General features: G+C 30.0%; 1 protein-coding gene across 1 annotated transcript in view; it reads right to left on the bottom strand.

The window, feature by feature from the left end:
* LOC142318314 (uncharacterized) overlaps positions 1-20,628 on the bottom strand; it is a 366,759-nt gene that overhangs the window by 34,662 nt on the left and 311,469 nt on the right. Inside the window, exon 5 of the mRNA XM_075354887.1 lies at positions 8,499-8,700. Coding sequence (XP_075211002.1) covers positions 8,499-8,700 — 202 coding nt within the window. The remainder of the gene's footprint in view (positions 1-8,498; positions 8,701-20,628) is intronic.

Here is a 20,628-nt window from a genome sequence, read left to right as displayed (position 1 = left end):
GAATTGATTAATTTTTAAAAAGGCTGAAGTTTTAACGTACAGTTATTCCTAAGTTTCAATTGATTTAGCGCACATGCATATGTAATTTTTAAGATTCATTCAATTTACAATTGTACAACAGCTATAAAAAATTTAGAATTTTTTACAGCTGTTTAAAAACATAAATAAATAGCTGATTTTGTTTATCATATGTGTGTTACTAATTTAAAGTGTGTAAAGTATTTAACTGCAATCTTTTAAATTCTGTGATCTTTTTTCAAAACATCATGCCTAAAAAACATTCTTCAATTAGGAGAAATGCAAAATAAGCTCGTATGATGAAAACTGTTCGTGCGGCAGAGACTGAATACGAAAGACAGTCAAGATTGGAAACCGACCGAATGCATACAGCCCAATCCCGTTCTCTAATCTATCAATTTTTCAAATTGAATTATTTAAATTAAATTTAAAACTGTAAAAGCGTTTAAATTGAGTCCCAAAGTTTTCAGTTACAAAATTTAGGTTGAATATTTATTACAAAGGACATCTGAGTAAAAATGAACCCTAACTAAGAAAAGTATTGTATTTATTTAAAAGTGATTCATGTAAAATGTTGAAGGTATTTTTCCAGACTGTTTGCAAACATTAGAAGGTGAAGGAGGAGTAGGGTTTCCCCCTCAGTTAAAAAAAAAAAATTAAAAATCACGTTGTTTTTTCCAAATTATCTACCGAAAATGTTTTCACAGTTGTTACATGGGAGTTATTTTTTGAGGGGAGTTTGGGGGCGCAGCCCTCATGTCGGTAAATAAAAAAAAAATGGATTTTCTGTTATCAGATAACGTATCTAAATCGCATGAAATTTTTTCTAAAAACATTAAACATTACTTGGAGTAAGGTTGATAACGTCAAAAATGTTCCAGTTGAAAAAAGAACTTTGGAAACCTGGAAAACCAAAGTGCCGAGCTAAGTGAGGCCTGGCTTGGAGGTCCGGCGAAGCCGGGCCGAGCGGCTAGTGTTTTATAGATTTTATAAAATCCGTTTCCTCACAGCTTTCTCTCAATTTATACTTCATAGTTTTAATGATACCTTATTGGATAGAATTTTCTCTGTCTTAATCATGAAACTTGTATAATTTAATGGCATATAATTTTGTAATGATCAAGAATGTGATAGGATACTGTTTTCGTATGTAAAACGATTTGTTTGCGGGTTAAGCTTGCGTTGTCAGATACAATTGTGTAATTTAATACTGAAATAATTCATACAGTTGAAATATATGTTGCATGCTGAACCCCCCTGTCTGTCACAAGGATAAATGAGGACAGGAGAATTAAAGTGCAAGCCTAAAGGAGCGTGTTTTGCCAAACTTATGAGCAAATGGGATTATGCTCGCTTGATGTTTAGCTCACACTGCGAAAACAACAGCGCCTAACAGTATAAGGGGACATCGCATGAAATATCACACTGCAAGACCGTATATCAACGCCCACTCGTAAACCTCGCTATAATTGAAAATATTAACCTTTTACGTAAATTAAAAATATATATATATACAAACACACATACATATAACATGAATCAGTGAATACATAATCGGCCACGCCAGAACGGCCGGCATTACTTGGCAACCAATATAATAAACTTTATTTAACATAACCACTCCTTTCTGCGGTATTATCATGCTTCCTACAATCTAAAGTAACCATAAAAATATTTTATTGTAAATCAAATGTTATAAAACAAAGACAAACTGTACAGTAAGGAATACAGGAAGCTTGTTCCAAAAAATTATTTACACATATTTTTCACTGTTATGTTAGAAAAAATTAAAATTAGGGGAGCCATAAGATACATTTTGGAAACAAGTTGAAAATTTTGTGATAAAATCCTACATGCTTTTCTGTGTCAATATTTTTCTCTCTCTATTTTGAGTTAAGATTAGTTATGCATATTTTGCAAAACAAATCAAATATATTATTATCTTTTGATTTATTTAAAAAAAAAAAAAATGGCAAAAATTACTGCTATACCTTACAATGTAATTATAATATTAAAAATCGAGGGAGTATTTTTTTCAATCGAAAATAAAACTAATACATCAGTCAGGCCATTCGTTCCCATGTGATAATGCACAGAAAAATATACGGGACATATTCAGATAAACTGTATAATGTAAGTCTTAAAAAAATTGTGTTTTAATGGTTATTAAAAACCAAATGCGTTAATAAATCAGTTAAACGATAAAAATTATCAAAAACTTCCAAATTTAATTCACTAATTATTTGATATAAAAACAAAAATTCTGTCCATATAACATAATTATTTTTTTTAAACGGAAGATTTAACATTTTTATGCACAGTATTACTTGAAACATTTAATTACAAGAAAGAATTGCTCTAAGTCTTTTATTTTAAGTAGACATTTACTTAAGTCTTAAAATAAGTAAAATCCATAAATTAACAAAAGGCGACGCAATTATCTACTATTGCTCAAGAAACTTGAACAACAAATTAGCCCTAAAAGATTAGAGATAAATAGGAGTGCAAAATCTCCCTTTAGACCAAATAAGATTTTACTACCTAACAGTTTAAAATTTCATTAACTCCTGTTACTACCATGCTCAATCATGTATAATTACCCTCTACGGATATGACATTTTATATTGTTAGGTTCAACACAAAAAATTTTATTGAAATTATTGATTTAAAAAAAAAAAAAAATAGAAAGTAATTTAATTAATGCAACCTGAACTAAATAATTCGGATTGATCCGGAACGTCATGAGAGTATTCATTAAAAAGAGAGTATAAGTCTTTATAAGATAGTGTATGTATACAGTACTGCGTGTTACTATACTATTTGAAACATCTGTTTTATTTAATTTTGTTTTTGTTAACGAATTTTTGTAGGGAAACATCAGTAAGAAATCTTTTAGTCACGTATGAATAAGACGATACCGAAAGCAAAACTTTATTAAATCAAAAAATTATTTTTATGTCTTTTAATTGAACAAATTTTACATTAAAATAGTAAGTGAATCATTTTTGCGTTTTAGTAATAAATAAGTGAAATTTTATCAAATCGTGTGAACCGATTTTTAGATACACGTTTTGGAATGTTGCATTTTAGGAAAAAATACATTAATAAATATTTTTCAGTAAACATTTTCAGACTTCTTACACTGCTCAAAAAATATGGAAAAATAGTATTCACTATTTTAATAAACGCATTAAACTTTAAAAAAATTACGAATTTTTGTAGAAACTCGTATTTAAGATGCAATTTTTAAATCCTATTTAAAAAGCACGTATGGCTTCATCATGTAACCTATTTATCATGATGGATTTTGATTAGTAAATCAAAATTAGTAAAATCTACTGTGATAAACCACTTAGATATGACTGTTTAAAGGTAAGAGATTAACTTAAGTGACAACTAGAGTGGATACTACAGTATACACTCAACTTCCGTGATTGATAAAATACAGTCGAATTTCTTTGTCAGTCATAAAGATCATTGATCACAGTGCACACTTACCTTTGAAACAGCAATTTCTGGAGATTAATAAAGCAACGTCATGAGAACAAAATGAATTAGTAACTTAACTTTAACAAAATAACTCATTTTATAGATTTTTAACTGATATTCAAGTTGAGTGCGCAGATTTCCGTTATGATGTTTTAAGTGATTAATTTTTTTTTAATTTGTTTACTTTCTTCTTAGTTTTTTTGTGGATCTTAAGTACTAATATTTCTTAAAGTTGTTTTCACTTTTTTTTTTTAATTGGAGTTGTGTTTTTAATACTTAGATTTTTTTTAAACCATGAAATCTTTTGAAACCTCTCCAGCTTACATTCACGTTTTCCGTCAGTTCAACCTATCCAAAAATGGTATGCAGTAAGCACGGTTGTTCATGAAGTTGCTGGTTCTAGACTATACTGATTTTTAATCGCTGACAGAAGTGCATGACCGTATTGTCAGACACAAAGTTTAAGCGATGACGAGAGTGTTGAATTTTATTATTATGTTCATTAAATGTTTTATATGCAAGATACGGGTATTTTGTGTTGATAAATGAAAAGAAACAAAATATTTTTAACTGCAGATAATTTGTGGCCCCATTAGAACTTCAACAAACAGTTTAAAGTGATGTTTGCTTCCTTCATAAGCTTTCTAGAATAAGCTCTATACTCCTTTACAAGTAAGGCAATATTTCAACATCTTGTGCAAGCGGTATGTTAACAAAGCATTTGTTTATTCATTGTCCAATACTAATCGACTTTGCAACCAATAAAATAGTACACTACATATCCAAAAGTAAAAATAATTTGTTTTTATTTTATCAAAATAATTGAAGTATTTGAATATTATCCGTCACTGATCGCTCAGCGATTGGTTTTTGTAATTGTAACTAATCAGTTCATAACTAGTGTGGTGAGCGAATTGCACAGAAATTTATATCTAGTTGTGAGGATTCCTAAAATACAATTCAGTGAATTCAATTAAACATTTGTAACTTGTACCTCATATGAGACCGACCTCATTTATACTTCAATGTTTGTTCAATGTTTGGTGTTACGAAACTCCAGCCGATCAATATTTTATTGTATGATTTTTATTCAAACTGAGGATTGAAGAAATCTAACTATTTTTCTTTTGAGCTTTTTTATAAATCATCTTTTGCTTTATTCAAAGAACAATGAGGAGGATCTTTTTGTGAAATATTCTATTTCTTATTCTTTATTTCCATTAGAAATGTCAAGATTTGCTTTTTCAGTCAAATTTGTTATCTTTTAAACTAAGACAAAAGGAAAACATTTTTTATGAGATGATTTAGAAAATTAGTACAGCAGTTTATTTTTCTGAGTATGTAAATCATACGCATCGCACTGTTTCATGTCAGAAAACAGTATATTAACAAGTAACTTTATACTACCTTCCTAAGCTTTCTCATAACTCAATTCGTATGAAACATCTAAAATAAAAAATGTTCCAGTTAGTCATATTTAATCGCTGTTAATGCAACGAAGTAAGGATTTTCACTGCACGGTCAGTCTTTGTGAAGAACAAAGGAAGTACAAGAATTTTTACCGATGAATTACTTGCATTTTGTTGCGCTTGGCGTTGTTGTATATATATAAAAGATATATATAATATATTTATAAAATGTAATATGTGTAATATACGAGTATATTTAAAGATACTACGTAATAGTGCGTAAATTTAATGAAGAACACAAGAGGACTTAACCCCTCACTTGTTATATTAAGCCTGAAATTTCCTATTGTTAAAAATACTACGTTGTTATTGGCAGGATTAATATAAGTTAGTCTACAACGGTAAATCATACCATACTTGTAAGTTAAGGCAATCATTATATCAGCGAGGAGAGACTGTCATCTTAGAACAAAAAATACTTAGGATAACAACGAAAGCGTGGATAATTAAAGAAACAATACTCACCGAAACACACACTACACTTAATAAATTCCCGTACTCCTAAATTCAATTAACATATTGTTACTCTTTTGAAAGTCGTTTGCTATTCGGTTCGTAAGCAACAATTCCTTAGCGATTGTATCATGGCTGTCATTATCACAAAAGATACTTATTCGATTTCTTCTTTCAGTTGCAAAACTATAGCTGATATGAATAGACGCAGGTACAGTGTTGAGAAGAGGTTGGTGATGTGTTTGGGTGATCGAACAATACATGTACCTAGTACTAGAAAAAGAGAGCAAACATGTATTGCCTTCGCCGATTTGATTCAGCAGTCTTTTACTTTTAACAGTCTATTTATAAACCAGAGCTACCGAACATAATATAGTGCGGTCAACATTGCATGATCATACGAAAAATTCCTGTATGAAACCATTTCGATAAACAATTGCGAAAATATTATTGGATTGAGACATAGAACAATGTATGCAGCCTGCTATGCTTTATTCATAAGATTTCAAAATACAATTTATGTTACAAGAAAAACAAGGAGAAAATGGCGACGCATATCTCTGCATGCATTCAATCCTCGCGCAGGTGAAAACACGCACACGGACTCGCGCGCGCACACCCACACACTACTGATACTCAAAAAAAAAATATATATATTTTTATATATATTGTTTATTTTATAATTACCACAGTAACATATTATTGGTACAATTTGTTTAACGTTTTGGTCTTTTACTAAAACTTTGTTTAACGTTTAATTTATACTTTTGTAATCGAAATGTCATTCTTTCTTTCTACCAAAAAGAATATAAAATCCTACTAAAGATTATATATTTTTGTTAATGTTTACTTTTGTGTTGTATTATTTCTTAAAAGTTATATTCAACCGACTTTATGAAATTCGGAAACATGTTTTTTTTCGTTTCTTGTATCTGACAGTCTACAAATATAAATAATTTATGTCTATTGATTTATATCATTATTGACTAATCAGTTATGAAGTAGGTTTAGATATTATATTTAACTGCAGTAAATATGGTCGCAGATAAAATATAGAACTCTTTTCTAAAATTTTCCTATAGTTTTCATTAAATATTTCAAATATGTAGAAATTTGTAACATTTTAAATAACATCTGGCAAATTGTAATTTTCCTGATACCTTTTCAATACAACGAAAAACAGGGATTTTGACTAGTCATGTGTGTCCGTTTCAGTATAAGACAGTGTGTAACTGCTAACCATAAGGTAAACCGGAAGCAGCAGGGTGTTCTACAAGTATACGTATTCTTTGTGACAGCTACATGGCAGCACAATGTGTACAGTTTAACATGTTGATTGCTAGAGCATACAGATTACTGTTGACTCAGGAACAAGAGGAAGGATTTAAGAGAAATGAGAATTATAAGAAAAAATGTTTATGTTAATTAAAAATTTAAAAGGTGATTAAAATTCCCTCTTTCAGTATAAGAAAGAAGGTTGATGTCGATGATAAAATTTAATAATTGCAAAGATAATACCCATTTGCTACATTTAACTCTTAATTAAAATCAATTTATTTTAAATTAAAAAAAAATGAATAAAAGACTGTTGCACAGTTCTGCGCAAAAAGAACACGAATTTTCATTTCTGACGCTCTCACCATTTCGCAATCAGAAACGATTTTCAAAGTAAAACGTGCTACATACTTTCGATTATCGAGTAGACCCTACCGCAAGCATCAAGTTTCAACTCACTCACCGCTGTGACTCATTGAATAAATGCGCATGAAAAATACATGACTATACACTCAACATAATATCAATTTTTTTTTAGACCTAAAGTTAAACATAACTGAAGAACGACTCAACCAATCTTCGCAAAATTTTCGCAACCAAAAATCTCATACATACTACTATAGCTAGATTTCTTATTTCAATTAAATCTATCTGTTTCTTTCAGAGATTTTCGAGCCATAAAATTTATACGTAAGCCTATATATGTAAAGAAATCGCAATTTAAGTGAATGGTATTTTTATACTCCTCATATCTCAAAACGTAAAGAAAATTCATTTTCACCACCTTGCTTCTTTCTTTACTGTTTAGCCTCTGGTAACTACCGTTTAGATAATTCTTCAGAGGATGAATGAGGATGATATGTATGAGTGTAAATGAAGTGTAGTCTTGTACATTCTCAGTTCGACCATTCCTGAGATGTGTGGTTAATTGAAACCCAACCACCAAAGAACACCGGTGGTATCCACGATCTAGTATTCAAATCCGTGTAAAAATAACTGGCTTTACTAGGACTTGAACGCTGGAACTCTCGACTTCCAAATCAGCTGATTTGGGAAGACGCGTTCACCACTGTTTTCACCCCCTACTCCTACCATGCGACCGAAAGTAATACCGTACTTTTTTTCAAAAAGCCGGTGAAAAAACAATAGTTAAATATAAAAGTATATTACGTGTTACAGTGTTACATCTCACTTACCTGCGGCTTACTACTTCACTCATTTGCCGGTAACTTTCAAAGCACGAGCTGTTTTAGTCCTATCTGACAAAAAAATAAAGGTTTAACGTATCTTAATTTTTTTTTATTTTTTGTCAAATTCATTTAAACTACGCCTAAGCTGTAAATTACTTCAATCAAAGCATAAAATATATCACTGTTCAAAAATGTTAAAGTCCATAATATCTAAAACCTGAAGAGAATGACATAATTTTTTAAAAACCGTTTATAATGAAAGACAATGAACAACCCAAAATTCAACATTTTTTCTTATTCAGGAGACAAGAAGATCAAGTTAGGTGACGATGAATAAGACTTTTTTTTAAATTTTAGTCGTTATGGTGCATTTTTCGGAGAGGAAGAGTTAGCCACCAGGTGTCTCGTAATTTTATGTCATAGATACTACTCCATTCCGCCTTAGATCTATATAACTACTGATATGTACTAGATGGTGTGGGTCATAGTTTAAGTCTTTCGAAAAATACTTAAAATAATATCTCTGAAATTCAATCACACTGATTATGTTTTAGGAAAAAAAAATTAATTATTAATAATTTGTTTTTTTAATATAAAGTGTTACCTCTTTCTGGGACTGGCTCTTTACCACGGGAAGTTAGCTGAACTTCTGCTGTGTCTCTGTATATCGATGCAATCACTGCGGTACATTTCAGCACCAAATGGCCATTAACAAAATGGGATGGTAGCAACATCAAATTCAGTGACAAAGAACTCCACTGCAGCTGGTCATCGCTTGGATGGACTCTTGTTTCAGGAGTACCAACCTGTAAGAAATAAGGTTTTAACTTCTGTTTTATATTTTATCACATAATTAAAAAAAAATTCAAATTATTAGTAGAGAATAAACAATACGGTATGCAAAAAAAAATACTTTCACAAGTACACAAACAAAACTGTTTATTTATTCCTCTTCCTTCAATCAAGGCATAAGCCTAATTGTATTAAGTTACTCTTTATTTTTTGATAAGAAATTTATTTTGTATCACGTGAAAAAATGCCAAGCATGAATGGGGTTGGAACCGAAAATCTTCTGAGTGATAGGCTGAGCCTTACCACTTCCCCACACAGTATGACAGAAATAATTTTCATTATCACAAAAAATAGATAGATTCAATTACCTGAATGACAGTTATACGTTTCAAAATCTGACTGAGTGTTATCAGAGCATATGAGAAATGAAAATTCAAGCATATGATTAAAACTGAACTGTCATTTAACTACACTTTTTTTTAATTTGCATATAGAATTAGAACATTTAATTTATATTACGATAAGTCAGTTGTAACAAATGAACCATGTATTCTTTATCAGTTAGTTTATTTAATTATAGTAGTATTTAAAATGAGGATATATTTAACCTAATGCGTTACTAATATTGGATAATTTTTTCTAATTAATATAATTAAATATAAAAAAATAAAACTTAGAAAAGAAAACGTTTTTGTAAACCTCATTTCAACTTGTTTTATTTTTTTTCAATCAATTGCAGTAATCGGTAACAATAACATTATTCTTCTGTTTATTATAACCTTTCTCTCGCACTTATATATTACATTATTGACCATATTTCAGGACTCATAATTTGGAATGTAATTTTGTCAAACCGAAATCCTTAAGCAAAGGGAAAAGAAGCAGAATACCGTACAATAAAAGAACTTTATATGTATTGAGAATAAATTATGTTGTGATTGTTATGAAATAAATATATTACGGTTTTTATTATTATTATAGCTTTTATTATTTGTTATTTTATTTTAATTTATTAATTGTTTTATTTCCTTGTACGAAGTAAAGAAGTATATTAATCGCGAAAAATTTCAGTTTTCAGACATCAACAGAAATGTCCATTTTGACCATCCCTGAATCCATTTTAACTAGTTTCGGCGTGACATCTGTACGTACGTATATACGTATGTATCTTGCATAACTCAAAATCGATTAGCCATAGAATGTTGAAATTTTGTACTTGAAATTGTCTTACTTGATTTTTTTACAGCGTAATATTTTTAAGGTTATTCTGGATTAAAATAAATGCTCATTCCTAGCAAAATGATGTTTTGCCAGAACCGTCTCTTATGAAAGTTAGCACCCATTTTATTCGTTTATTGTTAATTTGAGGATTTGACTTAAACCTAGTTAAACTAATTAATGATGAAATATAAATCGATTTCGCCGGTGAGATATGCCAAACTTGAGGAGGATTTAAAGTCAGAATCTTCAGAGTTGAAAGTAGAGACGCTTCGACGTCACGATATTTGTAAATTAAAAATAATTTTCACTTTTTATAGGCTAACCTGATTAAAGGATATCATACGCAAAGGAAATATTACTTTTTCTCTGTCAATATTCTCATGTGGCGGATGATGGTAATTGCTGTTATCAATTAAGTTTTGTAACAAACAAACGAAAACTGGAATTATCTTTCTAGTCAATTGCCTTACATTTATCATAATTCATTAGTTTACAAGCATTTGTAATGCAATTAATCGCATAACAGAGGAAAACAATTACTAGCGCGACTTTATAACATGAAGTTAGCTGTTTCTTAAAAATAAAAACTTACTAATAAATTACGATTTTAATTATCATGGCATCATAAAAAAAAAAACTAAACATTATTAAGCATATTTTAGTTCTCTTTCTAGCGATATAACTTATATTTATATCATTAAATATAGTCACAGTTCTGAGAGAGAGAGAGATACCTGTAATAATAATAACAAAATCTTTAAGAACTAATTTATGTTAAATTATAGCGATCTGATATTATTCTGAAGTAGAATTTTAAAAATTGATATCAATGTGTTAATTATTTTGATATTTATTACGTAATTTAGTTTTGCGTAGTTTTCCAGAAGCTACAACAATTTCCTTGAAAATTCTGGACTATAAACGACTATCTCAAAAGTAAGCTAGTAAATTATCATAGAATGACTGAATCCAAATTTTACTGACATAAAAATTTAATGTTATAAGTTATATATAATCTTTAAAAAGTAAACTAATAAAAGCGAACCGTTAATAGAAAATTATATATAGCAACAGAATTGCCACCTTGAAAACTATAAACTAATATGAATTTCAAATTAAGTTAATAATATTTAAATTATTTAAAATTACGAATCAAATGTGATGCATCAGAAAAATATAATCAGAAAGGTAAACTTTGATTTATTTAGTTTTTATTTATGGACATTTTCTCCACTCGTTTAATTTAGCCAGATCGTTTGCTATTGTTAATTAAAAACAAAACTTATGCACTTCTACCAGTTGATAAATAATATATAAGAAGAAAAATACCCTGTTGACTTTTCTGTGTCAGGACAAGATAAGTTGTTATTTTAGAAAATCTGTAAAAACATTTTTTGCTACTGATAGGTTAGCTAAAATAAATATGTGTAGGTAAGTTTATTCATTTTTTTTTGTCGTAGTTGTTGAAAATACACACGTACTAAATCAGTTACCAAATGAAAAGCCACTATTAATGTATTCAAGTGTATTACTCATTTTATTAATTTGGCAACAAAGGGTACTTATTATATTTTATTATTTTGGTTTCTTTTTGTACTTTGCGAAACAGTGAATTGTGTAATAAATTATTTAATAACGCTTTGAGTTGATTAACCGATATTTTTTACAGATCTTGCCACCACTTATTGAATTTCGCGTTATTAAGATGTTTAAAAAATTTAGACGTGAAAAAAAAATCGAAAAAATTTGAAATTTATTGAGGAAGAAAACAGTAATTGGTAGTTAGAAGAAATATATTTTTAGAATGTGTCTTACTAAATATGCCAATTTCATGCTATATTATTAGAGAAAAACACTTTTAAAAGATTCATTGGATAGTAGTTGCATCAGAGAAATAATTCAAGTAAGAGACGGAAAAGCAAAGTGATTTTCTGTTTCAGCTCGTCGGTCGGGTAGGTAGAAACTGCCGTTGGGAGTAAAGCAGACTACACCGCGCCGCGTGCTAGTGGCTACGTAATTAAAATTCCTAACCCTTCTTCTCACCCAACTTCTACAAGTTACTTTTACTCAAATGATATATATAACAGGCGTATCTACTTTAATTTCAATAGATCTTCCACATAATATGTGCTTTTAATTAAATTATTCATTTTCAGTAAAAAAAATCCCATTCGTTCGGTAAATAAATAAAACTGTAGACTTTCAACAATTTTATAATTTATCTCTAGCTTGCCGTAATATGCACGAAAAAACCGTTTAATTTAAATCAGGAAAGTATACTGGGTTAAATTTTACACAAGATTCTTTAAAAGCGGTTACGCTCTAAAATCCACGTAACGAATAATTAAATAAAAAATCATCTCATTACAGAAGCAATTTTTTAACACTTTTTTTAGCAATCCAGATTTAATAAATGTGCAATTGTGTTTTTAATAAAGTGTTTTGAATTGATTTTCATAATTGTGTTGAAAATAGTTTCCATTAAGGAAAAAGAATATATTCATTCTTACAATGCTGATCCTTTTATAAAATAAAATTTATAATCTTTTAGCAACTCCTTACACATAAATAGACTATAAATTGATTTCACTGCTGCGCACCATTAAACGCAAGACTCTTAATCTCTGAAAAGGTTACGTAAAAATTGTCTTATCACACAAGAGCAATATTGCTTTTAGCAATATTTCTTTCATAATTACAGTAACTTTTTGTGAAATGTAAAACAAGTAACTGTATGCAGATTAATAATCACGGCTTGCTGCTTCAGAAGCAAGAAACAGAATGACACAATTCCTTCTAGATTTCCATCCTGAAGGGTTGCCGGACTCCCGACTTTAGCCGGAGTGGCTGTGAGTAAACAGTAGGATTTATGTTGTTTCGTAGCCGTCTTGTCATGCGATTTGAGGAGGTGATATCCATTGACTTTACCAACGCTGCAGTTGATGTTTCATAATCAATGTATTTCAGTACCCTAGGAATTCCTTGCGCTTCCTATACTCTGATGATCTCGGTTTAAAATTGGGAAATAGGAAGAGATAAACATCTGAACACCTTCCATCGGTCCGGTTGCCAAATGTTTTTGTACTAATTTTCATTCAACTTTTCTTCTTCATCTCGATCTGAGTAGTTTCCTTTCACAGAGAAAAATTCGGATTTTTGCAAAGGTTTAATTTAAATACTAATACAAAAGGCTAGAATTATAAAGATTTTTCTGTGTTTGAATTCCTAATTTTTTCGAATGATTATTTTTGAGAGAAGTAAACATTTTACATATACGAAACGTATATGAAATTTATTTTTTTTTTTACTAGAGAGTATATTAGAAACTTGTTAAATGTCTACTACTTGTAGTAAAAGCTGATTAATTTCTTTTTATTACAACATTGAAAAAATAGTAACATACAAATTAATATAGTTACAGAAAGTATATTTTCAAACAAAAAGATAAAAATTATAAATTAATTTGTATTGAGTACAAACTAAACAATATTTAAGCAACTTAAAATAATGACAATAAAAAATTAAAACAAAATACATAATTGCATAGTCAGTAGATACTTGTTGACATATCTGCAAGCAGAAAAATTCAGAGCAGAAAAAAGTCAACCCGATTCCGTCCAGTAGAACGTCTGGACGGACTAGCAGTAGATTTTGAACATGCAAATTAAAACCTACTTCTAGTCCGTCTGGGAGTTCTTCTGGAAGGATTGGTCTGATATTTTCTTTTTTATTCTACTTGGAATGTCAAACTCATATATCTTCAAGCACCAAAGGGTCCAAATTTGAGCCTCCTCTGAGAATTCCTAAAAACAATCTTCATTTATTCCTTAATTAAGTAACTTTCTGAAAATTATCACTTATAGGAAAATCTCTTTGAAAGTCCGTCTATGTTAAAAGACATATCTGTGGGCTATTTTGAACAAAACAATAAAATATATATTAGCCAAATCCGTCAAGTTGAACATCTGAACAAACTGGAAGTAGATTTTGAACACGCATTTTGTGGTAGAAAAGAGAAGATAAAAACAAGGAGGTTGGTGGCGAGACATGTAAATGGAACAGATTTCTAGCCGATCTTTTTAAATACATAACTTTACTTTGTAATAAGCTGAGGAGCAGCAAGGTGACACTAGTTAGTAGTACTTCAAATGTTTAATAGTGTTTGTATTATCAAATTGCAGGAACACTGAGTTTTAATAGTAATAAGAAATATTTTAAAACAAACAAACAAACATTCAGTAGTGCTGTTGATGTTTAGGTAAAAAAAAAAAAAACCCACCGGGTTGGTCTAGTGGTGAACGCGTCTTCCCAAATCAGCTGATTTGGAAGTCAAGAGTTCCAGCAACAAGTCCTAGTAAAGACAGTTATTTTTACACGAATTTGAATACTAGATCGTGGATACCGGTGTTCTTTGGTGGTTGGGTTTCAATTAACCACACATCTCAGGTATGGTCGAACTGAAACTGTACAATACTGCAATTCATTTACACTCATACGTATCATCCTCATTCATCCTCTGAATTATTATCTGAACGGTAATTACCGGAGGCTAAACAGGAAAAAGGAGGTTAATAAAAAACAACGGTTCTCAATCGGCTTTAATGCCCCAGTGGACAGATTTCATGATATTTTATTTCTATGGTAATAAGAGGAAATTATTGTCCGTTATGTAGTTGTTTCATATTAGAGATTTTTAAATGTTAATCACATTTTTCTTTAAACAGAAAAAAATGTAGTTATTTTGTGTAAGTTTTCCTCCGAGGCCTCAGATATTTCTATATTGTTCTTATCAATATTTTGTTTAAAAAAAAATTAACGCTATTCACCTAAAACTAAGAAAAGAAAAAAAATATTATCCATCTAATTCTTTTTTTTTTCCATTCTATTATTATATAATCCTAAAATTTAATAGAGAATATTTCGTCCTGGTAAGCTTGTTCTGCATTTCTGCTTTCATTTACCTGAAATTTGAAATAAATTTAATAATAATAATATACCAAGGATATAAGATATGAAGGATGGTGCCTTCATTTTCAATGCAAAAAATACTATCTTAGTATTTTAATAATGCCTATGTTTAATATCTTCTACGTAAGTTTATGTCAATCAAAGACTAGTTCTTTAGCGGTAATGTATAATAACACTTTTTCAAGCGATGATTAGAAATTACTGAGAATTATTTCATTATAGAATCACAGATTTTCCTCAATTAAATTCTAAAAGGCAAAAAGAAAAGAAAACATCTTGTTTCGCTTATAGCATGAACTATAATATTTTGTTTGCTTTATGAATGTGGAACGTGGTACTCTTTCTTACTTGTCATCCTTTACTTATTTTGGTGTTGTTTCGCACAAATTTGTAATTTAAATACATAATGTTATATAATTTTTCCTTGAGTTCTACCAATAAACGTAAATCTTGGATTCTATTCGGGCAGTGACCATCTTTTACTAATATGTGTAATGGGAGAAGGCTATCAAATGTAATCTTTTTTTTATGAGACGGGTAGTTTTCCACTTCAAATAGAACTTTAAACTGTTCTGATTCAAGCCATCGACGTCTTTAATTTATCTTAATCTTTAGTGGTTTTTTCTTTTAAACAGTATAGAAATATCTATATGTTATGTCTATGTTAAAAGTTAGATTTTCGTTTTCAATAAAAAGTAACGCTGGATTAAAAAAACTATTATTGATAAACAATTATTTCGAATAATAATAAAATAAAATACCGGGTGTATTAGAAAATTTTTAATTCGCTCGGATTTGAGATTCCTCACTCAATTACTCCGTAAACCTTTCCTTGCTCAGTTCTATTCATTAACCAGAAATTTTCCATTTATTAACCAGATTCATGCGAAAGAAAAAAAACTTTTTTATCTGAAATAATTCCGCTCTGTTGGAAGTTTTATATGATGAAATAGTGTATTGTTAATGCTTTTGACTAAAAGGAACGGCATCCTTCATTTCAAATCCTCTTAAAGTAATAATAAACGAGCGCTTCGTTGCTGGTCATATTCCAGTTAAATTCATAATTACCTAAAACAATAGCAATATATTAGGTATAACGGATTACAATATGCACATTCATTAATAATACTCGTTGGCCTTAGTGATCTGGAAATCTAAGTCAATTTTTTTTGCATAAAAATTATAAAATTAGTGACACAATTAGCAAAACTAGAGATTTAATTTTCTAAATATAAATCTCTTGAACCAAGAAAGAGGTACTGATAATCTATTATTTTTGTTTAACATATGTCTATTATCACACACATATATATATATATATACTAGCGGACCCGACAGACGTTGTCCTGACGCGGCATTATTCTGTAATAAATGCACAGACGTAAATATAAGTAACTTAATTAAGTTAAAATTAGCAGGAATGTGTTCTAAATTTCATTAAAATGACTATTAGTATGATATTATCAGTTTGTGATTGTTGTATTACTGTAATGGGTTTATTGATTAATTATGTGTAATATGGTTAATATTTATTTTCACTAAATATTGAGATCACCGATGAAAATTGAATTAAAAAATCGAAACGTCGTAAAATTAATAATTAGTGTAATTAATAAATTTTCATCCACATTACTACTAATTTTCACTTAAAATCATTCTAAAAAAGTACCTCCTACATATTTTTTATTTTTTTATTTAATAATTTTGATGTTTCATTACCAAGTAACAGCTTAATTAATCAATCAATAAAAAAATTAAAGCAATGTAAAAAAGCAACGTAGAATTTTTTATCATTTTTATCATTCTTTATTTAAACATCTATTTTACCAAATTTTAGATAATTGTGAATTAAAAATAATTTTAGAAAACTTTTTATAAAATTAATCAGCTAAAACATTATAAATTCAATTTTTTAAATATACTTTAAACTCTATTATAAGTAACTTATATTTTAATTTTATAAATGTTATAATTTATTTTACAAACTTCAATTTTTATTTTCAAAGAGCCGTTCAATACTTCATAAGTTCCATAGAATCAAATGAGAACTGACAATTTAAATTTGTAGGTTAAGTTGATTGTTATTGAATGCACGTGTATACATCATTAAAATTCATGTAAAATACTCACTTCAATACTGCACCTTACAAATTTGCACAATGTACATGTACATTTTTTAATTAAACTTTAAAACGTTATTTCAATAAATAATAATATAATATAATATTCTCAATAAGCGCGCAATTCTAGCAGTCTCGGCAATGCTTCGCTATTGCTAGATCTGAGTATACATACAGATTAAATGACAACAATTGAAAGTTTCATAAAACCTTAAAAAACTGAACATTAGCAATTTAACAAAATTTAACCTTTCACTTTATAAAAGTCAGAATGTAAATAAATCCAAATGGGAAAACAATAGCACTACCTACCGGATTTTAATTCACACCACTCTCTAATCACAGTATTCGGTGGAAAATAATTTTTTAACGAAAAGTGTTGTGGCTGCAAAATCATTACAATTAATACTGAACATTAAGAAACTTACGAAACATTACGGAACCTTATAAAATGTTACCTTTAACTTTATAAAATTCAGAATGTAAATAAATCCAATTGTTAGAACAGCACTACTTATCGGATTTAATTCAAACTATTCTGTAAATACGAACTTTAATGTAAGAACAACACTAAGCTACGACGCAAGTAACTGATATGGGAAAAAAATAAAATAAAAATAATTCCTAGAATTTGATCGCAGCACCAACTACCGGGTTTGAATGATAAACCAAAAATTTAAAAAAAAACTTCTAAAATGCGATCGCAGCTCTGCCTACCGGACCCAATTGTGAACCTTAACCATCCCAAGATCAACAACACATAAATAAATTAAAAAAACATTTTCACTTCAATACTGTACCTTACAAATTTGCACAATGTATATTAAAACACGTAAAAGGAGATGAAAAGTTAATAATAGTTGGAGATTGAAGTGCAAACTAGCTAACAGTTTTCTAAATTTCCAGAATCCATGCATAAAACTATGTAATATTTAAAATTCAAAGAAGATATGTGTCGAACGAAATTTTTCAGTCATCAATGATAAGAAATACGTTTTCCTGATATCTACTTTTAAGAAAACCATATAATCCACTTTTACACAGGGCGCTTATATTAAAAATTTTAAAGATGAATAATTTGTTATGGATATTCAGCAACAATTAATTAAAAGAAGAAACCACAGCGATGATAAACGAGTAAGGGTTTTGTTTTAAATTTTGTAATTGTATTGCCTTTGTTGAAAACCCGTCCAATTAAACAAATATTTCAGAAAAATTAAATTGTAGATAATCATGCTTTTCAGTAGTTTAAAATTTAATTCTGTCATTAAAGCACTGATAAGCAGTACCAGAAAAAAACGACGCCTGTTTTCTTATAATTCAACATAATATTTCGGCACACCTGAAAGGGCGTGCACAAGGAGACACAAGTAACGGTTGACAGATATAACCGTTAGATGTATAATATTTACTTTTTTCTTTACAACCAGCATTTAAAGTTTGTCACTTCGCCTGAAAAACTAAAAGAGTACTTTGATTTGCTAGACATGAACTTTTTTAGTATATTAATATTATCGCTATGTGAGATTATGAATTTTCGACCGTACTGTTTCCATTGACAAACGATGTAGAGTAATAGGATAAATTGTGATGAACAACAAAACAGAATAGCTTTCAAAACAGAATAGCTTTCTTAATGAGTCGAATATATAATAAATGAATAATAATCGTTAAGTTTTGTTAGTTAATTTGTTACAAAAATTGACTTCAATGTTGCTAAATTAAGAGTTATGTTTTCTAAAATATCCTTCTGATTGCTAGTAACTTGCGCAATAAACGAATTTCCTTGAATTTGTTATAATATGTTTTACACCATTTTTATTTACGTTCACTGATTATAACTAATGTATTAATGTACTTCATACTTATATTTAAAAACATATCTTTTGCAATTGTCTGATAATAACGACGTGGGAGGATTTGGAGATAATTTTAATAGGATTTGAAGATCGCTTAGTTTCATAATTAACGACACATATGTAAAGATTTTTTTTTTAACTTTATTCCCACATACGTTTCAAACTCAGAGGAGCGGGTTATTAGCTGGCAATTCCAACCACTACACAAACGGAAAGTTGGTTTAAATACATATTATATCTTATTTAATATTTACAGAAACTGTATTGGTAATTAAAATATGATATGCTTTTAATTTTATTACTTTTTAAAATGTATCAAAAATACATATAATTACGTTACTAAATTGAATATTTTATTTTAAATTAAATAAATATTTAAGAAAAAATACCATTCGTATTTAAAATTTTGAATTTATGATTAAGTACAATTTAGATAAATGAATTTCAGGATTTACGTTATCTAATTACTGAAAGTATATTTTATAGTTTTTCAAGTAGGTAATGTACATAAGGTAAAGCCAGCAAAGTTTGTAAAATTATTTGCAACACCAAGGGGAAGAAAATGTTAAATAAATATGAAATAACTGGAGTAATTATTGAGCTATTACGCAATGCGGTCTTGTTTTGTGATGCTCTGTACTTGCTGTTCAATTCTACGTGTTCCTTTGTTATTGTTATTGTTTTGTTTTGTTGTTCGTTTCATTGTATTTTTTATATTGCTTTGTAGTTTTCTGGTTACTTTTCTCGTTTTACTTTTTACGTTATTATAACCTTACAGGGGCAGTCATGTTGTTTGTTTACATTGGCCCAGCTGTTGTATGTTTATGATTTTGACTGTGAAATTTTTATTATTTTTCGACCTACAATTTTTTGTAGGTTTTTGCTCTTATGTGTGATTTTGGCGGGTCTCCAGGTGTGATCAAGGCTACGAGTAAGGAGTCTCTCGCCTCTCCTGGCAAGCGGAAGACTAGTAGAAGAGGACGGGCGGTTCGCGGACCCCCGGGAGCACGAGCCGCACACGGTGTGAATAGGCCATCACTGCTTCCGGATGCAGAGTCGAGTCAGTTATCAGAGACTCTTCGCGTGCGGATTAACAGGAGGAGGACAAGTACTCAGCGCATTCGATGCGGCGTCAATGTGGGTCGGCTACCTCCTCGATATCCGATAGTGATGAATGTGGTGATTTCGCTGATGTTGCGAGTGATTTTTCCGAAGATCTGGGACCTGGTTTGGTTCCAGTGTTGCCCCCCTCGACAAGTCAAGATAATCATGGTGAGGGCCGACAGTTGGTCGGGTTGATGACCAAGAAGAGGCTGCGGTCTTCCCCCTCGTCTGAGAGGGTTGAGAAGAAGAGTAGGGCGGACAGCCAGAATTTGCTAACCCCTATGGAAGTGTTGGCTTCAGCTGAAACAGGTTTTGAGGTGGTGACTGAGGTGGAAACCATTGAGTCTGTGGCTGAAGACGAGGAGAGAAAGGGGAATCCGAATGATGGACGAGAAGGGTCAGAGGAATGGATTGGTGGCTCTTTTAGAAGTACTGGAAAGCATGAAAAATAGGTTTCGCAATGCAGTAGATAAAGATACCAAGCGGGAGTTACAACAGCTTCTACAGGCTATGGCTGAACTGGTGATTGGAGTGGCCAACTGTAAAGTAGACCCGTTGAACATGGTGCCTAAGGTGGTTTTCAGTGTATGTGGTGCTGGACTTACGACAAGTGTTGATGTGGTTACTCAAACTCCTAGGCGGGTAGGGGCGGAGGAGCTGAAAAAGAAGT

The sequence above is a fragment of the Lycorma delicatula genome, chromosome 1 (genome assembly GCF_047948215.1).
Source record: "Lycorma delicatula isolate Av1 chromosome 1, ASM4794821v1, whole genome shotgun sequence".
NCBI lineage: Eukaryota > Metazoa > Arthropoda > Insecta > Hemiptera > Fulgoridae > Lycorma > Lycorma delicatula.
Note: the sequence above shows the minus strand (reverse complement) of the source record. Positions and strands in the feature narration are given on the sequence as shown.